The following is an 18,005-nucleotide window of genomic DNA, read 5'->3' on the forward strand; positions in this document are numbered from 1 at the left end:
AATTTAAAATGTAATCATTTTAGATGTTTTAGAGAATTAACAACCCCAGAGATCAAGAGATTTATCTACAAATTTAAAAAAGAAGAATTTTCCCAGCTGACACTGTACATTTCTCAGATCAACAGTAGCAACATTGCTATAACATGACAGAAATCTTGTAAAAAAAATTGTTGATGGGTGGGTTTCGTAACATCTCATTTCATCGCCTGCTTGGAGAGAGCAGGGATTTTACAAAGTGTATATTTTTGGATGACCTACCCTCACAGCGTACGGGGAAACTGGAGTGTACATTTGCACAATCCCTGTTACCTAATGCACCACTGGTTAGGGGGACAGACAGCTAAAACACATAAACTCACTTTAATCTTTTATGTAAGTCAGGATAACAGAAGATAAATACAAAGATGCACTAACAGAATTGAAAACCCTACCCACTATGGCATCTTAAATACAGGATATTCTTGTCTCTCCTCAAATTAAATTTCTCCAAATGGCATCAAAAATTCAGGGCGGCAGTAGAAGAGCACTGTCTGTGTCTTAAGGAGTAAATCTTCTGTGGTGAATTTGGTTACCTGCAAGAAGCATGCTTCTCTTTGCATAACATATGCAATAATGTCTCACTATGGTTAAAACCATTAACAGAATGTGCCTCGTAGATATAAGGAAAGACTGTTTTGGCAATTAATAATGCTGCAAAATGCCTGCTGCCACTAATACCACATATTAGCCAATTTAAAAAGGCTACTTTTTAAGCTGTTATGGCAATACTCTTATCTGTATGAGTTGGCCTACCTGCCATTATTCATTTTTTCCCTGTTGACACCTCCATGTGTGTTCACCCCACTGAGGCCTTATGCAAAGTACCCACACCTTCTCATCTAAGAAATATGCCACCCTCCATCACCGGACAAACAAGATCACGCACCACCCTCGCTTACCTTTTGAAAACCAGAGCACACCTGCAGACTGTATTTGAGCTCCTGCTTTGAGCTCCACTTTGGCCTGAGAAAAAGCACTCAGAGGCCAGTCATTAGCGACAAATCAAAATGGGCAGGAGAGATACTTGTTTTCCTTTACAGATTTTTCAGTTTTGCAATGATGCCTGACCACAATGATGGAAAGCTGAAAATACAACTGTGCGTTCATTTCACATGATGTTCACATTCTTGTTAAAAATAGAGAAATAACTGCTCAACATCGCTGAAGAGCTGCTAGATCATAGATCAAAAATCCAGCTAAATCTAATCAAGTAACGTGTTGTTATTATTACATTTATTGTGTCTGATGACATTACATTATTACATTTATTATGCCAGTTTCTAAAAACAAACATCTATACCTGCTGACCTATAATTTGCAATGTCATAACTTCACAACAGTAAGTGTAGCTGAGCAGATGGAGGATCGTTAAATCAGTTTATTCAGTAACTTAATCAATATGGTACATTTTAATACAATTTTTTCCAATGACGGAAAATAGGCCTACAATCATTATAATTATACAACGATAAAATATGCTGATATTAGTTTCTTACTTTTGTGTGTAGAGACATCTAGTGGTATGGCTGTGTAAATTACTCCAGAACTGCTTCAGGTTTAGTCAAGGTAGAGATATAAATGTAGAAGTGTGCAATTGTAATGGCAGGCCTATTTTGTTTATTTACTGAATGTGGGTAACATGACGTTGAGTGGTGTTTTTTTTTTTTGAGATAGCAACTCGGTCCAAAATGTGAAGTGGGTGCGTTGGTGACCCCGCCACCGCAGATATAGACAACCATACAGAGACGTTTTTTGTCGTTTGGCCGCAGGGACGTCCATACCGAACACCATGAGGACTTGAAGAACTCGCTGCCAGAAACAGGACGAGGCAGGTGGAGAGTATACTGCGTGAACTCCAAAAATGTTGACAGGCGTGGATGGCAACTCTGTCCCCCCTCCCCCATACAGCTGTAACCACGCCTTTTTTGAGGATTGAAACAGTACGGTTGTCTTGCAGCAGATGTTCGACGGTAGACTTTACCATGAACTAGTGAGTGCATACTGGACTGAGCAATAGGAAAGCCTACGAAAACATGGCCAAAGTCAACACTGGGTCGTCCCGCTGTAGAGCCATGATTATGGCTGGCCAGTTTCTGTCGAAATCTTCGGCCGTGGTTCAGGACAACAGTCAGCGTGTGTTCCCGAAATTAAAGCGGCACATGAGCTCTCCCGGTGCCGCTGGTGGTTGGAGCAAAATCCCGGCTTCTTTGGCCCAGCCAGAATCTCCCAACTGTGTCACTGCTGCCGATCGACACGTGTTATCAAATCGTACACTCATTTACCGGGACGTCAAGGCATTTCTCAGTGAAATAGGTGGGGACCCACGGGAGGCTCGCTACTGGCTGACGCAATTCCAGAAAGCACATTTAACGCAGTCTCCTGCTTTCGCAGTGCTTGAGGTAAGTCTCCAAATCTAAGACCGGCACTTCACTCAAATGAATGGGATCCTGGCAGCGAAGAAGCATTATTGCACTATTCGCAGTTTCCCACTTGCAGTTAGTCTGCTAGCAGGTGGTCGGTTATGTATTGCTGACAACAGTCACTGGCATTTCCACTGTTCCAGTGTGGCTGGAAACGCTCAGTGCCATTCCAGACGCATACACAAGTAGCACAACTCAGCGAATAGAATTGCACTCGCCAGTTATTTATTTATTTATTTATTATGCGTTATTGTTTACACCTTGAACAATTGTCAACTACTCCAGCTGATATCTGTCAGGATTACTTATGGTTATGTTTGTTTTTCTTAAAAATAATCAAGCTGAAATTCCGCGAAACTAACGTTACATTCGCATAACTTTACAAACTGCCATCTAGCACTGCACCATGTCCAATTTATAGTGTGCCGTGAACTGTAGTTCAAACGAGAATACCATTTTGATACCGTATACTGTACATAGTGACATATACAAACTTAGTTTTTTGACATTTGTGTCATACCCTGAAACTTGGCTTCTTAAAACAGAATTGAACTAACTAGTTAAAAGACTTCTATACCCTTGTTATTAGGACTACCCACGAAACAAGAACGAATCATTTATTAGAAATATCGATGCCTTCCTTAAAGTTTCAAAAGTTTCAGGCTGAGTGTTTAAACTTAACTTTAATGAAGGTGGATATGCAAAAGGATAGTTCAGGTTGAACGTCATTCATTAAATTTATATTAACTTGATGGTTTGATGAGTGCTTGATTGTTTTAGTTAAAAGAACATGATCATCGTCATACCACCCATAAACCAGCAGTGCCAATATTTACCATAACATATGAGAGAAGAAGCTGATGCCAGCCTTTATAATTATGCTTCATCGACCGAAGCAGTACCATTACAGCTCACAGAAGGATTTCGTAAATTTCATAAATCATTTTGGAAGGAAACGGTTTAAGTGGTTCTTGCCACAGCTTTAATCTGGTTCCCACATCGACTACCGGCTATGAGATGTCACTGATACAGAGCTGGTTAAATGAATTCAGTAAAGCCAGGTTAAAACTAAAAGCAAGTTAAGATTTTGAAACGCGCAGTTTACTAGTGGCGCTAATTACAGTACAGTAGGCTATACGAACATAAATCTTTACATTCCATTGCTGACAAGTTGCTATGGCCGGTGAACTCAACGAACCAATGAACGGTTATTCTCTGTTGTGGTGTAATGACACAGGGTGATACACAATTTCGCTGAATGCTTAGCTTCCTGCAATTGTGCATAATGAAAATGACATTTTAACTGCATAAAAGCACAACAGGAATTCTCAGGTGCCTGTGAATTTTTTTTTTTTTTTTTTTTGAGAAAATGGTCTTATGTTCATATTCAGGTCCATAGAGAATTGACAGGATTCACAGATTAAAAACCGAAACTAATAATTAATAATAACTAATAATAACAGTGAAAGGTGTGTCTTGCTAATCTCTTCCTCTTTGTTGCTAGGTCGACAAATCCGTTTTTGAAAGCCGGGAAATGGTGCAAAGCTTGGCCTTCGGGCTCTCTTTTCTGCAGCGGATGGATATGAAGCCCGTGGTGGTGATGGGGCTGACACAGACTGAGGAGGCAGTACCAGCTGAGGCCATCCTCAGCTCCAAGGCCAGCGTGGTCAAGCACTGCCAGGCACTGACCGAGGTCCTACAGAACAACTCAGCCAGCGTCATGCCCTTCTTCAGTGCTGAGGTCCTTCTCCTTGTCCAAGATCCTCCACTGGGATCCACGTAAGCCATATAGAATGCTTCTGCTGCTACAGCTTTCAGAGTGCTTACTATTAAGCAGTTGCCCTGTGATTTTCAAATGGCATGGGTCTTTCAAGTAGAGGTATGTGAGAGTAGTAACTTAAATGGTTTTATAATAAAACAGTAATATTAAGAATGGCTATGACTTTATCATACCTCTTTTACATAAGCAATAAGAAGACAGAAATGTAATTAACTTAATGAAAGCAACCTAAATAATTGACTTGCTTTCTGAGTTATCTAAGCATACTTACCAAAGCAATGCAGAGTCCAAAATTACGGGACATCACCTTTTAAGATGAAAATAGTGATTAAAATTGAGTGAATCTAATACTTGTATGTGTAAAACATCCACATTTTCTAGAATATGTTGGTATTTTTCTTTCTTTTTTTAGTTTTCAGCCAGTTCCATTTCAGACTGATAATGTCTTGACTTGCAAAGCAGAAGTGTGACAACCAATCGTGGCACACATTTTGGATGTCAGTGTTGGCATGACTGCTGGTCTCACAGAGGTGTGGTCTTTACAGAGTCGGTGGGCATGCTGCAGATACCATGGCACAGAGGAGAGTCTGAACACCACTGGTTATTCTTGCTGAATAAGCACAGCACTCACAGATTGGGGCCTGGCCCTGTGCCACACGCCAGGGGACAGTGTGCTGGGCAGCTGTGCCTCCATCTTTGCTCTCTGATCGACCTCTCTGTGTGCCCTCTTGTTCCGGACAGCGGCAGACCCTCCATTACGGTGGACGCCGGCCTGCTGCAGTGGAGCCTGGACTGCGGGACCATCCCCCTGGTGTGCCCGGTGGGTCGCAACATGGACGGCCGCTCGGTGGCGCTGGACTCGGTGGGCGTCACCGCCGCCATCGCCAAGGTCCTGCAGCCCCTCAAGGTCATGTTCCTCAACAGCTGGGGAGGCCTCCGGAACCAGAGTCAGAAGGTAGGTTTCTGGAAAACCCGTCATCTCCCTCTTTGGATGGGTCCTACCATGAGAAAGATGAGTTTGTAGAATGTGTTCTCCTGCAAGGTTTGACCTTCCTGCAGCTTGCTGTTAAATGCTTAGCGCCTTCATGCCCCATTGTGGGAGCTGATTGGCTGTTTTGACATGGAAGCAGGCTGATCGAACAAAGTGTTCAGAGAGGTTTGTGCTCTCCCCTGTCTGCCTGTACGATGTCGCAGGTGCTGGGCCAGGTGTCCTTGCCCTCCGACATGCCCATGCTCTTACGGGCGTCGTGGCTGGGCTCCGCGGAGCGGCAGCGCGTCGCCGTCATTGACCAGCTACTGAACCAACTGCCCTGCGAGTCGTCCGCGGTCATCACCTCCGCCAACACGCTGCTGACCGAGCTGTTTAGCCACAGGGGTGAGCGTGTGCGGACAGCACTGTCCTCTCAGACGTCACCTACGATGCCACACATCATCGGCATCATCACATGACCACATGTGCAGCACCAGTCAAAAGTTTGGACACACCTGCTTAAAGACTTTTGCTTAAATACTTGAAATTTGTTTCTTAGACAAGTATAAATGGTGAAGTTGATGCCTATGTATGAATTTCATTACAAAAAAATATTTTTGGCTATAATTTTCCATTTTTCAATTTAGTTTCAAATTAGAGGTGCGATGATTAAGGCCACCAAGTGTTTTTCTTTTTGTGTCTTTGAAACAGGTTTTAGAAAGGGAAATCTTAGCTCAGTGCTCCCTGCAGCTTTTTATTCATGTCTAATATACCTTATACATACCTTTACTTGCACACATACAATTGCAGCTAGCACCTCATTATTTGGATCAAGTTAAATTGTTTTCAGCCATGTTTTTCAGCCACCATTTTACGATGATTGCATGCCATCACTCATTAATTTTGTTACAGTTAATCCTTCTATGTAACTGGCTTTACAATAGAAAGTGATTCAGTATTGTCATTAAAATATCATAAAATGTATCTACCTAAGTGCAGAACCACTAGACCACTAGACAGGTTATTATGTATTATTGGTCTAACAATGAATACAGTGTTTCCATTAACATGGAACATTAACTGTACATTTAACTTGTTCTTATCACAGACAGGCATTTGCCATTATGATTGACAGTGGCAGGGTAATTCCAGTTATAACATTTTTAATGGGATTCCAAAATGCTCAAAAGACTACTACTGTTACTGTTAGTCGTTTTATCATTGTGTTTATTTGGGGGGTGTAATTGATTTTGGTTTTACTAAAACTAAGATCAGTAGCACTTCCTAATGATTGTAGTAATGATTTCTCTATCTTTATCCAAGTTACCCCTGGTAGGGCCTCATTGCATTCTTCCCAGTATTGCTCAATGTGTGCCACACATGTATTTGCACCATATATGTATACTGTGTAAAGTAATACCCAACATGTGACTGGATATTTTGAGAAAATATGTCGGACAGTAATAAATTTAAAAATAGACAACCGGGTTATTAAAGATGCATTTTTGACCTCAAGGAGATCCTGTTTGCTGAGCATATCAGGGTTAATTATTTACAACAGTAGTTGCAGCACACTGGTTATTTGTAAACTGTAGTTGCATTCATTTTCATGCATTTGCATTTGCGTTTGCTTACACATTTGGATCTTTGCAGTGGAGGGTAGAGTCGCATAATGTAATCATCTGCTTTGTTTGCAGAAATTCTTCATTAGCAGCACTAAACCAAGATCCACAGCGACATTGAGCATTTCTTAATGTAACCTCCTATGCAAAGTATAACTAAGGACACACTATATAAGACCTAAATGGTTTGTGCTTTGTGTTGACTTCTGAAGAGCTATTCTTACGCTCATGTTTTAATGTTGTTTTTATGTCATTTTTGTAGGTTCGGGGACCCTGTTTAAAAATGGAGATCCCATTCACAGGCACGTATTTTCCTGCACCGGCCTTTACCTCTGTGGTCAGGATATCAAGAGTCTTTATGAAGCTAGAGTGGAGCTGCTGTGTCATTGAAGCATTGGTAACAGTTTGCAGTGTGCTTATTAGAGTGCCTCTGGAATGTCCGCCTGTTTCCTGTAGGGGTGTAGCAGGATTTTTGGAAACCTGATTATTGAGACCAAAGGAGGAAGGTGGGCACCGTTGGTTGGCAGCAGTATGTTTTGTGTGTAGTTTACACCCCAGCCATCTCTCCTGTATGGGGAATAGTGTGTACCCCAGGCATCTGACCTGTGTGTGGGCGTAGTGCATACCCCAGCCACGTCACCCATGTGGGGTGTAGTATACACCCCAGCCATGTCACCTGTGTGTGGAGTAGTTTACACCCCAGCCACCTCTCACCTGTGTGGTGTGTGGGGTTCAACCCATGCGTCATCTTTCTGTGCAATTTCACAGGTACAGTAGCCTGGATGAGATTGACGTGAACCGCCTTCTTGCCCTGATTAACAAGTCATTCCAGAAGAATCTGAAAGAAGATTACATCGCCTCTTTGAAAGGCAGGCTCCACTCCATCTACCTGTCTGAAGGGTACGCGGGCCTAAAGCTCCTGGTTACAGATGGTGTAATGATAATGGCGGGAAAAACTGTTTGAATATCGGAAACTGGAAACTCGTGTCTGTCTATAGGTACAGCGCGGCAGCCATCATCACCAAGGAGCCGGTGGGGGGCGGCACTCTGTACCTGGACAAGTTTGTGGTGAGCAGCAGCAAGCAGGGCCAGGGCACGGGCCAGATCCTGTGGGAGTGCATCCGGCAGGACCTCGGCAAGCTCTTCTGGAGGTCCCGCACCACCAACCGCATCAACCCCTGGTGAGGGCACTGCGGGCCATACTTCCTCTGACCCACCCTTAGGTGTAGGTGTAGGGCAGCTGTACTGGAAGTGAGTCAGTGTATCCTGTGTACACCACTGTAGAACTGAAATGTCTTTGATATTGCTTTCTCCCAGCCAGGTTACACAAGGGACGTCTTTTCCGCTTTTGATATACCATTTATTTGTGCTTGAAAATAAACAAACATTTAGATTATGGTCACCCTGCACAAATGAGGGTAGGCAGCACTGAGGTTCAGCTCTGAAGATGCTTTGTGGGGTCAGCAGCACCAGGGCAGTAGGCAAGACGAGATCTGTTGAAATGCAAGCCACCAAGCTGAGTCCTTTTAGAGTGACACACATACGGAGTTTGAGAAAGCTGTAAGTTTTAGATATTGACCCTTTGTTCATTGGTTGGTCACCTTTAATTTTTAATTTCCACTACTAATAGATTTCGTTCATGCCACATTTACCCAAGTTTTGATGGTATTTTCATACCCATAGTCAAAGGAGATACTTAATTTGCTTACATTGAGGAATCAGAAATTGGACATAAGATCCATTTTGCCAATGGCCACTATTCTCTCTACCTCTCTCTCCCCCCCTTGTCCCTCTATATATGTCTCTAACTGATCCCTAGGTACTTCAAGCACTGTGATGGGAGCTTTGTTAATGGCAGCTGGATTGTCTTCTGGTTTGGGCTGTCTGACATCCGGGAGTCTTACGAGCTTGTGGAGTATGCCAAACGTGTTCCAGACTCTTTCAACGGGACAGTGTTGGTTGAAGCCCCCCAGGCCCCTCCCCAAGTCTCCTGAGTTTCACCCCGTCCTCCCTCCACCACCCTAACCCCCCTGAGTCTCAGCTTTTGGACAACCACAATACGGATGAGTGTATCAGTAGCAGAAAGGCCTCATAACCCATCCATGCAGCATGTTGACGGGTTATAGGGGAAGCACACTTACTGGCTATATGGTGTACCTAGGGTCACATGTAGGTATAAATGAATGAAAGTCAGTAGGGATTAGGTTTGCTGCTGAGTCTTAATGCTTAGGCCTGTTCTGGACATGTCCTTTGCATGAAAGATTATTTCATTTGCAAGGGACTCACGTCAGCCACGCCTGACATTCCATTTGCAAGAATGCATTGCTTGGTGAAAAGGTTTTTTGTTGTTGTTTTTTTAGCAGTTCTGGGTTAAGGATTGAATTTTGCCTTGGAAATGTTTGCAGTTTGGGCTGACAGGTGCTACAGTTAGGAGATAATATAGGGAGTGTTTGGTGGATGAGTGCTTAACTGGAATAGTATGTGATATTTAGAGGTTTTAGCATTGTTGCAGTGTAGAGTTTACACTAATAGGAAATGTAGTGAAGGAGGGAGCCTCTGTTACCCTAAATCTCTTGGTACTTCACAGAAAAGCAGATCGGAAATTATTCCTGCACAACAATTCTGAGATGGGCACTGAAAGCCCAGTACTCCATGGTGAAGTGTTGAGATTTGTGCAACTACAGTGTATGGGTGTATCATGATGAATGTGGACTGCAAGTGGTTGATTGTGGACCTCTTTTGAATTGAAACAATTACAGAATACATAGATGAAATAAGCTTAGTACAGATATTGAATTTAGAATGGGCACATTTTCAGGCACCTCTTGCATTATACTTATGGAAGATAGGATGAAATCATTAGATAAAAACACTATTGATTGCTACTTTCAAGTCAGATGCTTCAGTCAGTACTATAGCAAGGTCCAAGTTTGTTCTGGTAGTCTCTAGCGGTCACTTTAAAAGCTTTTGTTTTATAGCAAGAGCCAAATTGCTCTATAGGCCCCTCTCTCTGTGGATTTATTGGCAGGCTGCTAACCCAGCAGACATGACAGATGCACACACATCAATTACCCACACACTTTCTCAGTGTAACACTGACTTTGTTACAGAATACTGCCCTATCAGAAAAAAAATATTTTGCACCACATATCATGTTGTAAAACTTTGTATTGAATATGTGAAATTATAATGAAAAAAAAAATCTTTCACCACAGAAAGTTTCACACTAACAGGCATTGTATCACCCAGGCGGTGATAGTACTTTGGAGTCTCCTTCACTGTGAGTGGGCTGGAACCAAGGAATATTTTGTCTCTTGACTGTGCAATCTATTCCTATTGGATATGGAATTCCTATTCATGTGAGAGATCATCATCAGAGATCATCATCATCGGAAGATCTTCCCTCAGCAAGATTGAATATTATTTGAAAGAGGTGTCAGTAACCTTAAAGTGCAAGTCAGTATGTTTACAGCTGTCTAAGTGCCTTCTGCATAAAACAAGCCGTTGCCTGCAAGATATAGTCTGTATGAGATGTGTTCTATGAGATGGGAAAATATCATGGTTTATATTCATAAAACCTTTATTCAGCACTGATACTGAGCAGAAATGTGCATTTCACACATTCTTACTTACAGAGGATTGATGTAATTTATGCCATTTTAGAGCTTTGTGATGGACTAATATATTGTTAGGTTGTTGATGGTAGTTTTTTGTTTGGATATAATGGAGTGAATATTGCTGTGACTGTACCTCCAGGTAAAATGCATAAGTGATCAGCACTGTGCCCTGAAAACAAGCTTGTTTAAAGCTCCCAACTGAAAACGTACATAACTAGTACAAATCTGTGTAACCTATTTATGGTCAGTTTAATTTCCCTTACAATGCACATTCACACAATATGTTCAAGAACAACCACATAAGTTGATATCTAACATAAAATGTCTTGTTTACTTTGCAAGAGTGTTTAATGTTAGGTCAAACATTTGGTAGTATGAGTTATGGTAGCAAGACATTAATTGGGGAGAAACAAATGTAATGAAAAATATATTTATCTTTGCCAGGTTGCTGTTCTATATGACTTTAAACGTTTTAAGGTTTACAGTGCTTGAAACCAAAGCTGTCAATAGTTTTTAATAAACAAGTATCAGAACCATGTTTGTCCTGTATGTATTTGTGGCTGTGAGTGGAGAAATATGTTGATGTAGTGTTCCTTACTAAACTGACTGCTTCGCTAATAGTGTATGACCAGATGACCACCAAACTGAGTGACTGTCTCGATATGAGACAGTGTATGACCACTAGAGGGCGAAAAAGTCCACCTGAACAGCTCATTTACTCTACAACATTTATGGGAGATTTGTTGTTGTATTGATCTTTAAAGCTTTATTTCGGTAGAGTTAAATTTACTTACTTTAAAATTCACATAATCTCACAAGAGCATGTGCGTAAGTCTTTGGGCAAAATGAATTTTTTTTTGTTTTAAATTCATGTGCCGATCACCAATTGAAATGAACCATGACTTGAGTGGAACGTAATAAAGCAGAATGTGCATTTCATCACTCAATCATAGAATTAAATTATATATTCCTGTGCTCACTGAAACTCAGCAAATGATGATATACATGAAGTGTGCTTTATGCACTGACATGCAGCTGAACCCGTCATCTCTGTTCTCATACTTATCAAGTAATTCTCGCAACACTGTGTGAACTCGAGTTCACATGGACAATCCAGCGCTACTCTGACCAAAAATGGATATCAGTGTTTCCTTTTCCAACATAAAAAGTCCTGCACATCTGCAGTATCCACAAGGTGGCGATAGAGGCTCTTTCTGGGAGGTGATTCAGATTTTGTTCAGCTGATCCAATCACATAAAATTCCTGCTTCCTGGATTTCATCATGGCAACAGTTGATTTGCTGTCCTTTTTTTTTGCAGGGGAAAAGTTTTGGAAGCCCATGTTAATTGCCCTGAATATTTTCTGGACAAATTAGATAGTTTCTGGTCTAAGCAGATGCACCTTGCAATACTTATTTTGAGGACTTTTTGCCTCAACACTGGGCCTGGTGTTGGTTGTTGTTGTCTGTGCAGATGGGCCAAGATATCTAAACAGTGTGCTGTATAGCTGTATTAGGATATCTATACACCATTTATTCATTATACCAAATGGTTCTGGACAGTGACTCTCCACTCTCCCTGCTGATCTGTGGTCAGTGCTCAGCATGTCACTCGAAGAGCTCACTTCCTGATCACTGATCTGAGTCAGGCTGGGTGTGTGGCTGGTGGTGGCCAGGCTCTCTGATGACGCCTTAAAGATGCTCAGGATGTTTACCCGGGGTGAGCAGAGAGTAACGGGGCTCAGTTCTTAATCCCGGTGATAAGGACAGCCAAGGCCCTGAAATGGGATTAATCGATGACGCAAGCAATGAAAGGAGATTGACTTTGGATAAGTGTGCCAGTCGTATGAGGTGTTTCATTTGAATCAATGTTCAAGAACTGGCCCTAGATGCAGTCCAGAAAAAGCTGGTGGACAGCAATGTGGCCCCCACTCAGTACTTCTTTGCATATCTCTGAATATCAGTGTAGACCCTATGATACGCCATAATCAGAGCATTCTCTCTGTTCAGCATGTCAGACCTCTACTTTAGCTTATTCCATGCTAATTTCCTGTTCACTTTCTTTCACTGGGCTTTGCGTTGCTGCTCACATACACCTCCACACCATTGTTCTTACTGGTGTGCTCACCATTCTGCTTCTTTTTAACTCCCATCTCTCGTTTTATCTTGTCCCTTGAACCTTGTCCAGGACCCTCTTCCTCTGGCTGACTGTTGATTCTATAATTTATTCTCCCATTAAATTTTTAATTTACCTGTGCTTTAGGTCCCCCATTGTTAGAATGAACCACCCACCAGTATATGAACTGCTAAGTCCATTGGCACAATTTTTCCTCTCTTTGTTGTTCTCATAAACAAAGCTTCCTCTTTTCTTCCATCCGCATACATTTCTGCCGTTGACCTTATTTTGCGACTTTAGCTTTTCAAGATTCTTTTAAGAATCTTTTCAGGATTCATTCTGTAAACCCACATATTAACCAGTGCTTAAACTGGGTATTTGTCAAGGATGCAGTACCAGAACGTCTGACATTTTTATGAATGTGCCTCAGCTCTTTTCAGTTAAGTCCCAGCACATTTTTATAATTAACAGTATGCTGCATGGAGTCAGTCATAAACCCACAATTTAAGCAACATATAAAAACACTAAATACACTGCATACATTAAGTCTTTTCAAAATGGGAACATACATCATTATAAATAGATTGTAATATCCCTAACTGAAGAGCTCAGTAGTTACTTCAATTCTCATTTCCCAGAATGCAATGCAGTGAACACACACTCTGTGTGGTGTAGATACCAGCTACTGTAGATTTACATTTGCATTCTTGTCATTTTACAGATGTGTATAGAGAGATAAAGTCAAAGGTAGTCTGGTCACTAATAATGGGATAATTGATTGTTAAAATATTATAGGTTATATATTTTACAGTTATGCTATGTAAGTGATTGTTTTGTTTCAAATAGCAAATTTATGCAAATTGGACTAATTAGCAGGTTCCTAGAAATTTTGTATTCAATGTGTGGCTACTCTAATGAATGCTAGAGTCAGTTTTGAATTTGACTGATGGTATTGATGTAATAAATGACATAAAATTTTGTACCTAATACATGAGACAATTGCTATTCTCAAACTTTTAATATGTTTGGAGATTTTTATGCACACTTTTGCAAATTAAAGGTTTTCAACATTGAAATCATTTAGCTCTGGCACTTTTTCTCTCCAACTGAAGCACTGATAGTAAGCCAGGATTTTATTTACCATAGCATTTAGTTCCATGGAGCTTGATTTAATGAATATTGTACAGTGCGGCTTGCATTTGAAGTTCAGTATGTGATCAATTCAAATGTGATGTTTTGCTCCTGATTTTGTTGGATGTATTGAATTTTGTTACCGCTGGGCAAGACAGACTGGGTGTGACTGTGAATGGAGATGTATTATGATGGATGTATGATGTGAATGATTAAGGCCGTACACATGCACTTTGGTCAGAGACAAGCTGTCCCTGATCCCTCTGTACCGGTAATTCATTTGCTTTGAGCTTCTAAAACCACCCTCATCACTTTAGCTTCTTACACCATGTTGGGCGGGGGACCCTTCTTGGCACCCTCCCTGCTGCCACAGATGGAGTTTACCTGGGATGGGCGTGGTCTTGGCACGGGAAACGCTTGAGATCGAGGGTACTGTGCTGCCTGCACGGCCCGCTCTGTCTCTCTGGGTTTCCAGGTTAATGTGATTTGACGGTGACATTTGGCCCGCTAATTACCTTGATTGCTTAATCTGATCAGGCGGTTTGGTGACATCCGTTGCCTGCTTGGCCCCGCCCCCTCAGCCATCTGGAGAAGCCCGTCAAGAGCGGGGGAGCGGGAACGGGAGGAGATCAGTCCCACTCCAGCAGGCAGCAGTCTCGCATGCTCCTATAGAGGAGGCTCACAGATTCTTCTGTCCGTCCGTCTTGGACCCCCATCCAGTAGGTAAGTGCTGCCTCTTCCCTGGGATCCTGGAGCAGGCCAATGCGTTGGACCTGAAATGACCACCTCGCATACTTATCGGGCATGGCAAAATGGTTTGGATTGATCCAAACTAAGCTATTGGAGCACTTTGTGAATTGGAGTGAACTAGCAGGCTGAAATATGTAATGCTTTCTGCCTTTGCTTCATGTCAAGGCTTTACAGCAAAGTTTTAAAACACATGACATGTTGTAATAATTGCTTGAATATGTGAGGCCAAAGAGGATGGAGGAGATGGAATGAATACAGTGCAATAGGTTATAACTCGGTTAGCGCCTCAGGTGATGAAACAGTTAGCTGGTAAGATGGTGGGCAGTTACAGACCAGCGCCCCACTACCTTTGGCTAATGGAAAGGGTGGAGGCTGTCAGCCAGTCATGGTGACGTCCATCCCCACTCTCACTTTTGTCTCCTGATGAAATGAGACTGAAGCATCCTTAGCTTCAAGGCTCAGTTGACTATTTGACCCCGATGCAGTTAAAGCCCTGGATGAGGTGGGCTTGTTTAATGAGGTGGTCAGGATCTTTAACCGCGCTAGACCACCCAGTGCAGTCCGAGCCCACTGGGTCCGAGCCCAGGTTTTCGATGGCCTGTGAGCATTTTCCTCAGCTGAGTGAGGTGAAAGGCACGGTGTCAGTCTTGTAGCCATGAAACGTGTGGTCCTTCTTTTTTGTAACCTGTGAAAAATTCTTTAAGAAGCAAAGGAAGAGGTGACAATATCATTTGCTTTGCCAGTGGGATATGGTTGTTGTCAAAGTGCCAGTAGGGAGGGGTGTGATGGAGAAAGAACTTATGCAGATGATGGAAAATAATATAACTGACACTTTGTTCCACTGATAATAAAATTGTGCTTATAAAACATCAAACAATAAAACATCAAAATCTTCAATTTTGATGTTTTCTAAAATTTAACTTTATAATGGAAATGTATTACTCTAGATATTTTTGTAGTATTTAGCAACATACTTTCCTTCCATTCAACAAGGACAACTGTAATACTGTGTACCTGTGAGAAGCAAGCACTTTTTGTAATTACTGTAAAGGCAATAAGGATAAGTATAAGGATGTTTTATTGTCATTCCAGGACATGTTGTACATGACAGGGAACGAAATACTCACATCCCGGTTCGGTAATATCAGTAAAAATAATAAAAATCAGGAAGAAGCAATAATAAATCAAGAGGAAGCACGCAAAAACACCATTAAAGATATAAATAAGTAAATAAATATGTAAATATGAGTATAAAGTGAGCAGAGTGTGAGGGGAGGAATAAAACTTAAAAAATCTAAAGATAAACAGACTGTAATTTAATGTGGTGAAGTAATTTGCTGTTCTTGAAGGCTTGTCTTATGCAAACCCTGCATCAGCTGGTAGCCTGTAATGTTTACCTGTGATGTCCTCATGTGTGGCGACTTGCAAGGTCAGGAAATGTCAAAGCAAGCTCTAATCCAGCATTACCGGTCAACAATCAGAGGAAGTGCACAGAGGCGCAGGCGAGGATTAGCTGACATGCTACCTTGAGGTTAAGTCACGCAATGCTTCATCGGCCCACAAGAGGTCACCCTAAATTATAGCTGGTGAAAAATACCTGTCAGGCACCATCAGAACAAGGGTATAAATAGTGACTTTTCCCCTGCTTTCTGTTATCATTTTACTTTTGAAACTATTGGAGAAACACAGAATAACTGGAACAGAAAAAATGAATTGACAATGCTGCTGTAAACTGAAGCCCATATCTTGCTGTTTGAGTATTCAGCCTTTACTTTAAGTGACCAGTAAGAGGAGATGCCAGTTGCTCTGGCTGTGACACTGCAGGACTGACAGCGGATGACCTTGCGCGTCTCCTAACCATCACGCTTTGCTTTCTCCCCTCTTCTCCTTGCCCTCCTCTTTTTCATCCTCCTCCCGACACAGGGCAAGATGGCGCGGGACATGTCCGATAAGGACATCCTTAAAATGGAGCTGGACCAGCTCAAGGTAGAGGTGAAAACCGAAAGGCAGCCGGTGAGTGCGCGCTGATGCTATCAGATCCCAAATCAATACAAAGCAACAGGAGTCCCACTGCTGCCACTTTTGCCTCTCATGACTTGTGCTAACAACTGTAAAAATTACTAACAATTTGTAAAAAATTCATATGGTTGTACTTATGTGAATAGATGTACAAGAATCACATGTACACATAACATTCATTAGTATATTTAAAATCAATGTATAGGTAAATTATGCATTAAAAGTAAACAATTAAAACAGGGTATTAATATTATATGAATAGCAAATGAGGAAGTGGGCACCATTACAATCCTTTTGGAGATGAAAATTCCAACACCTTGGTGGTGGGCTAGCAGAATTTAGATGTACTTGAATAAGACCTTGACAGTTTTAAATATCTCAACAAAAATATTCACTGATTCTGTTACAAGACAGTGGCCCCACTGGCAAGAATGACACCATAGTGTCTTACACCAGAGGCAGCCTGCTAACTCCTTACTCTTAGGATTGGTGTGGTCACCTTCTGAGCTTCTTAGCAGTGTTTGTGTCAGGCTGTGTTCAGTATTAAGCTTCATCAAGCTTCAGTTCATGTTTGCCATGTCAATCCTTACATTGCAGTAACAACTGCACACAGCAAAGCAAAAGGACAAACACAGTCTAACACCGATCAGCTGTGAACTGTCAATTTTGTGTAAGTCCCATAGCTGAGTAAGGTACTGAGGTTGGATGAGCTCTTCATTCTAAAATACCTCCCCCACCCCCCCTCTCTCTTTCTGCCAGGTGTCCAAAACAGCCAAAGAGCTGGTAGAGTGGGTGGATGCTCAGTCACCTGAAGACCCCCTGATCAAAGGTGTGCCAGAAGATAAGAACCCCTTCAAGGAGAAGGGTGGTTGCATAATAACCTAGCCCAGGGTTAGGCGAGAAGTCCTGGGTAAAAAACCAAGTGGGGACTTGTTCAGTGTCAGCCTCTCACAGGGCTGTTAAGAGAAGTAAATGGCATCACAGTAGTTGTGTCATATGGCTGTAGCTGTGAGTGAACCCACTAGGTTAGGCACTTTGACGCACGTCGCATGACTTCAAAGGAGGGAAATAACAGGACACTGACGAGGGGCATCGATCTCTGGACCTGTTCCCTGGGAAGAGATGGAGCTGAAGATCACTTCACACAAAACGGCACCGACCACAAAATCCCGTCCTGATTTGTTGCAGTTCCTGAGTCTGCATGTTTTAAAATGTATTCCATTCCCTGCCTATTCCCTGCTCAGGAAAGGAGCCCCTGAAGATTCTCCCCACCACATTGACTGCGACCTCCTCAGTGCCCTTCAAGCTCTGATTGACAGCTCCAGAGCTTATTTGCTGATTACAGGGTGAACCCTTTGCAGTGGCGAAATTTAGTTTCCCTGTAAATAAAGCACACTTAGTTATGAAATGCTTGGACTTTTCTTTACTGTAAATTTCTTGTTTTTACACTCACCAAGAAAACCCACTCACATCAAAGCACATTCTCAGGCAAACTAGGTTATCATCAGCCTTTACCTGCAGCAGGTACTGTGCCATAAAAAAA

At 42.0% G+C, this 18,005-nt stretch overlaps 2 protein-coding genes across 2 annotated transcripts; both read left to right on the forward strand.

Annotated features, from left to right (window-relative positions):
* Positions 1-2,072: 2,072 nt before the first annotated feature.
* On the forward strand, positions 2,073-8,878 carry nags (N-acetylglutamate synthase). The gene is made up of 8 exons (XM_036553538.1): positions 2,073-2,438; positions 3,964-4,238; positions 4,981-5,194; positions 5,434-5,614; positions 7,094-7,133; positions 7,600-7,731; positions 7,830-8,012; positions 8,651-8,878. Exons 1-8 carry the CDS (start codon positions 2,073-2,075, stop codon positions 8,823-8,825), a joined length of 1,566 nt encoding a protein of 521 aa, XP_036409431.1. The 3' UTR covers positions 8,826-8,878.
* A 7,494-nt stretch (positions 8,879-16,372) lies between these two features.
* gngt2a (guanine nucleotide binding protein (G protein), gamma transducing activity polypeptide 2a) lies at positions 16,373-17,347 on the forward strand. Its single transcript, XM_036553603.1, has 2 exons — positions 16,373-16,456; positions 17,222-17,347. The coding sequence occupies exons 1-2, from the start codon at positions 16,373-16,375 to the stop codon at positions 17,345-17,347; spliced, it is 210 nt and encodes a 69-aa protein (XP_036409496.1).
* Positions 17,348-18,005: the final 658 nt, after the last annotated feature.

Source organism: Megalops cyprinoides, chromosome 19 (assembly GCF_013368585.1).
Source record: "Megalops cyprinoides isolate fMegCyp1 chromosome 19, fMegCyp1.pri, whole genome shotgun sequence".
Lineage (NCBI taxonomy): Eukaryota > Metazoa > Chordata > Actinopteri > Elopiformes > Megalopidae > Megalops > Megalops cyprinoides.

Excerpts from the sequence above, each read along its gene's own strand:
- nags (XM_036553538.1), top strand. The coding sequence starts at position 2,073 with ATGGCCAAAGTCAACACTGGGTCGTCCCGCTGTAGAGCCATGATTATG. Across the intron at positions 4,239-4,980 it reads GATCCTCCACTGGGATCCAC|CGGCAGACCCTCCATTACGG; the intron begins GTAAGCCATATA and ends TGTTCCGGACAG. Across the intron at positions 7,134-7,599 it reads AATGGAGATCCCATTCACAG|GTACAGTAGCCTGGATGAGA; the intron begins GCACGTATTTTC and ends GCAATTTCACAG.
- gngt2a (XM_036553603.1), top strand. The coding sequence starts at position 16,373 with ATGGCGCGGGACATGTCCGATAAGGACATCCTTAAAATGGAGCTGGAC. Across the intron at positions 16,457-17,221 it reads TGAAAACCGAAAGGCAGCCG|GTGTCCAAAACAGCCAAAGA; the intron begins GTGAGTGCGCGC and ends TCTTTCTGCCAG.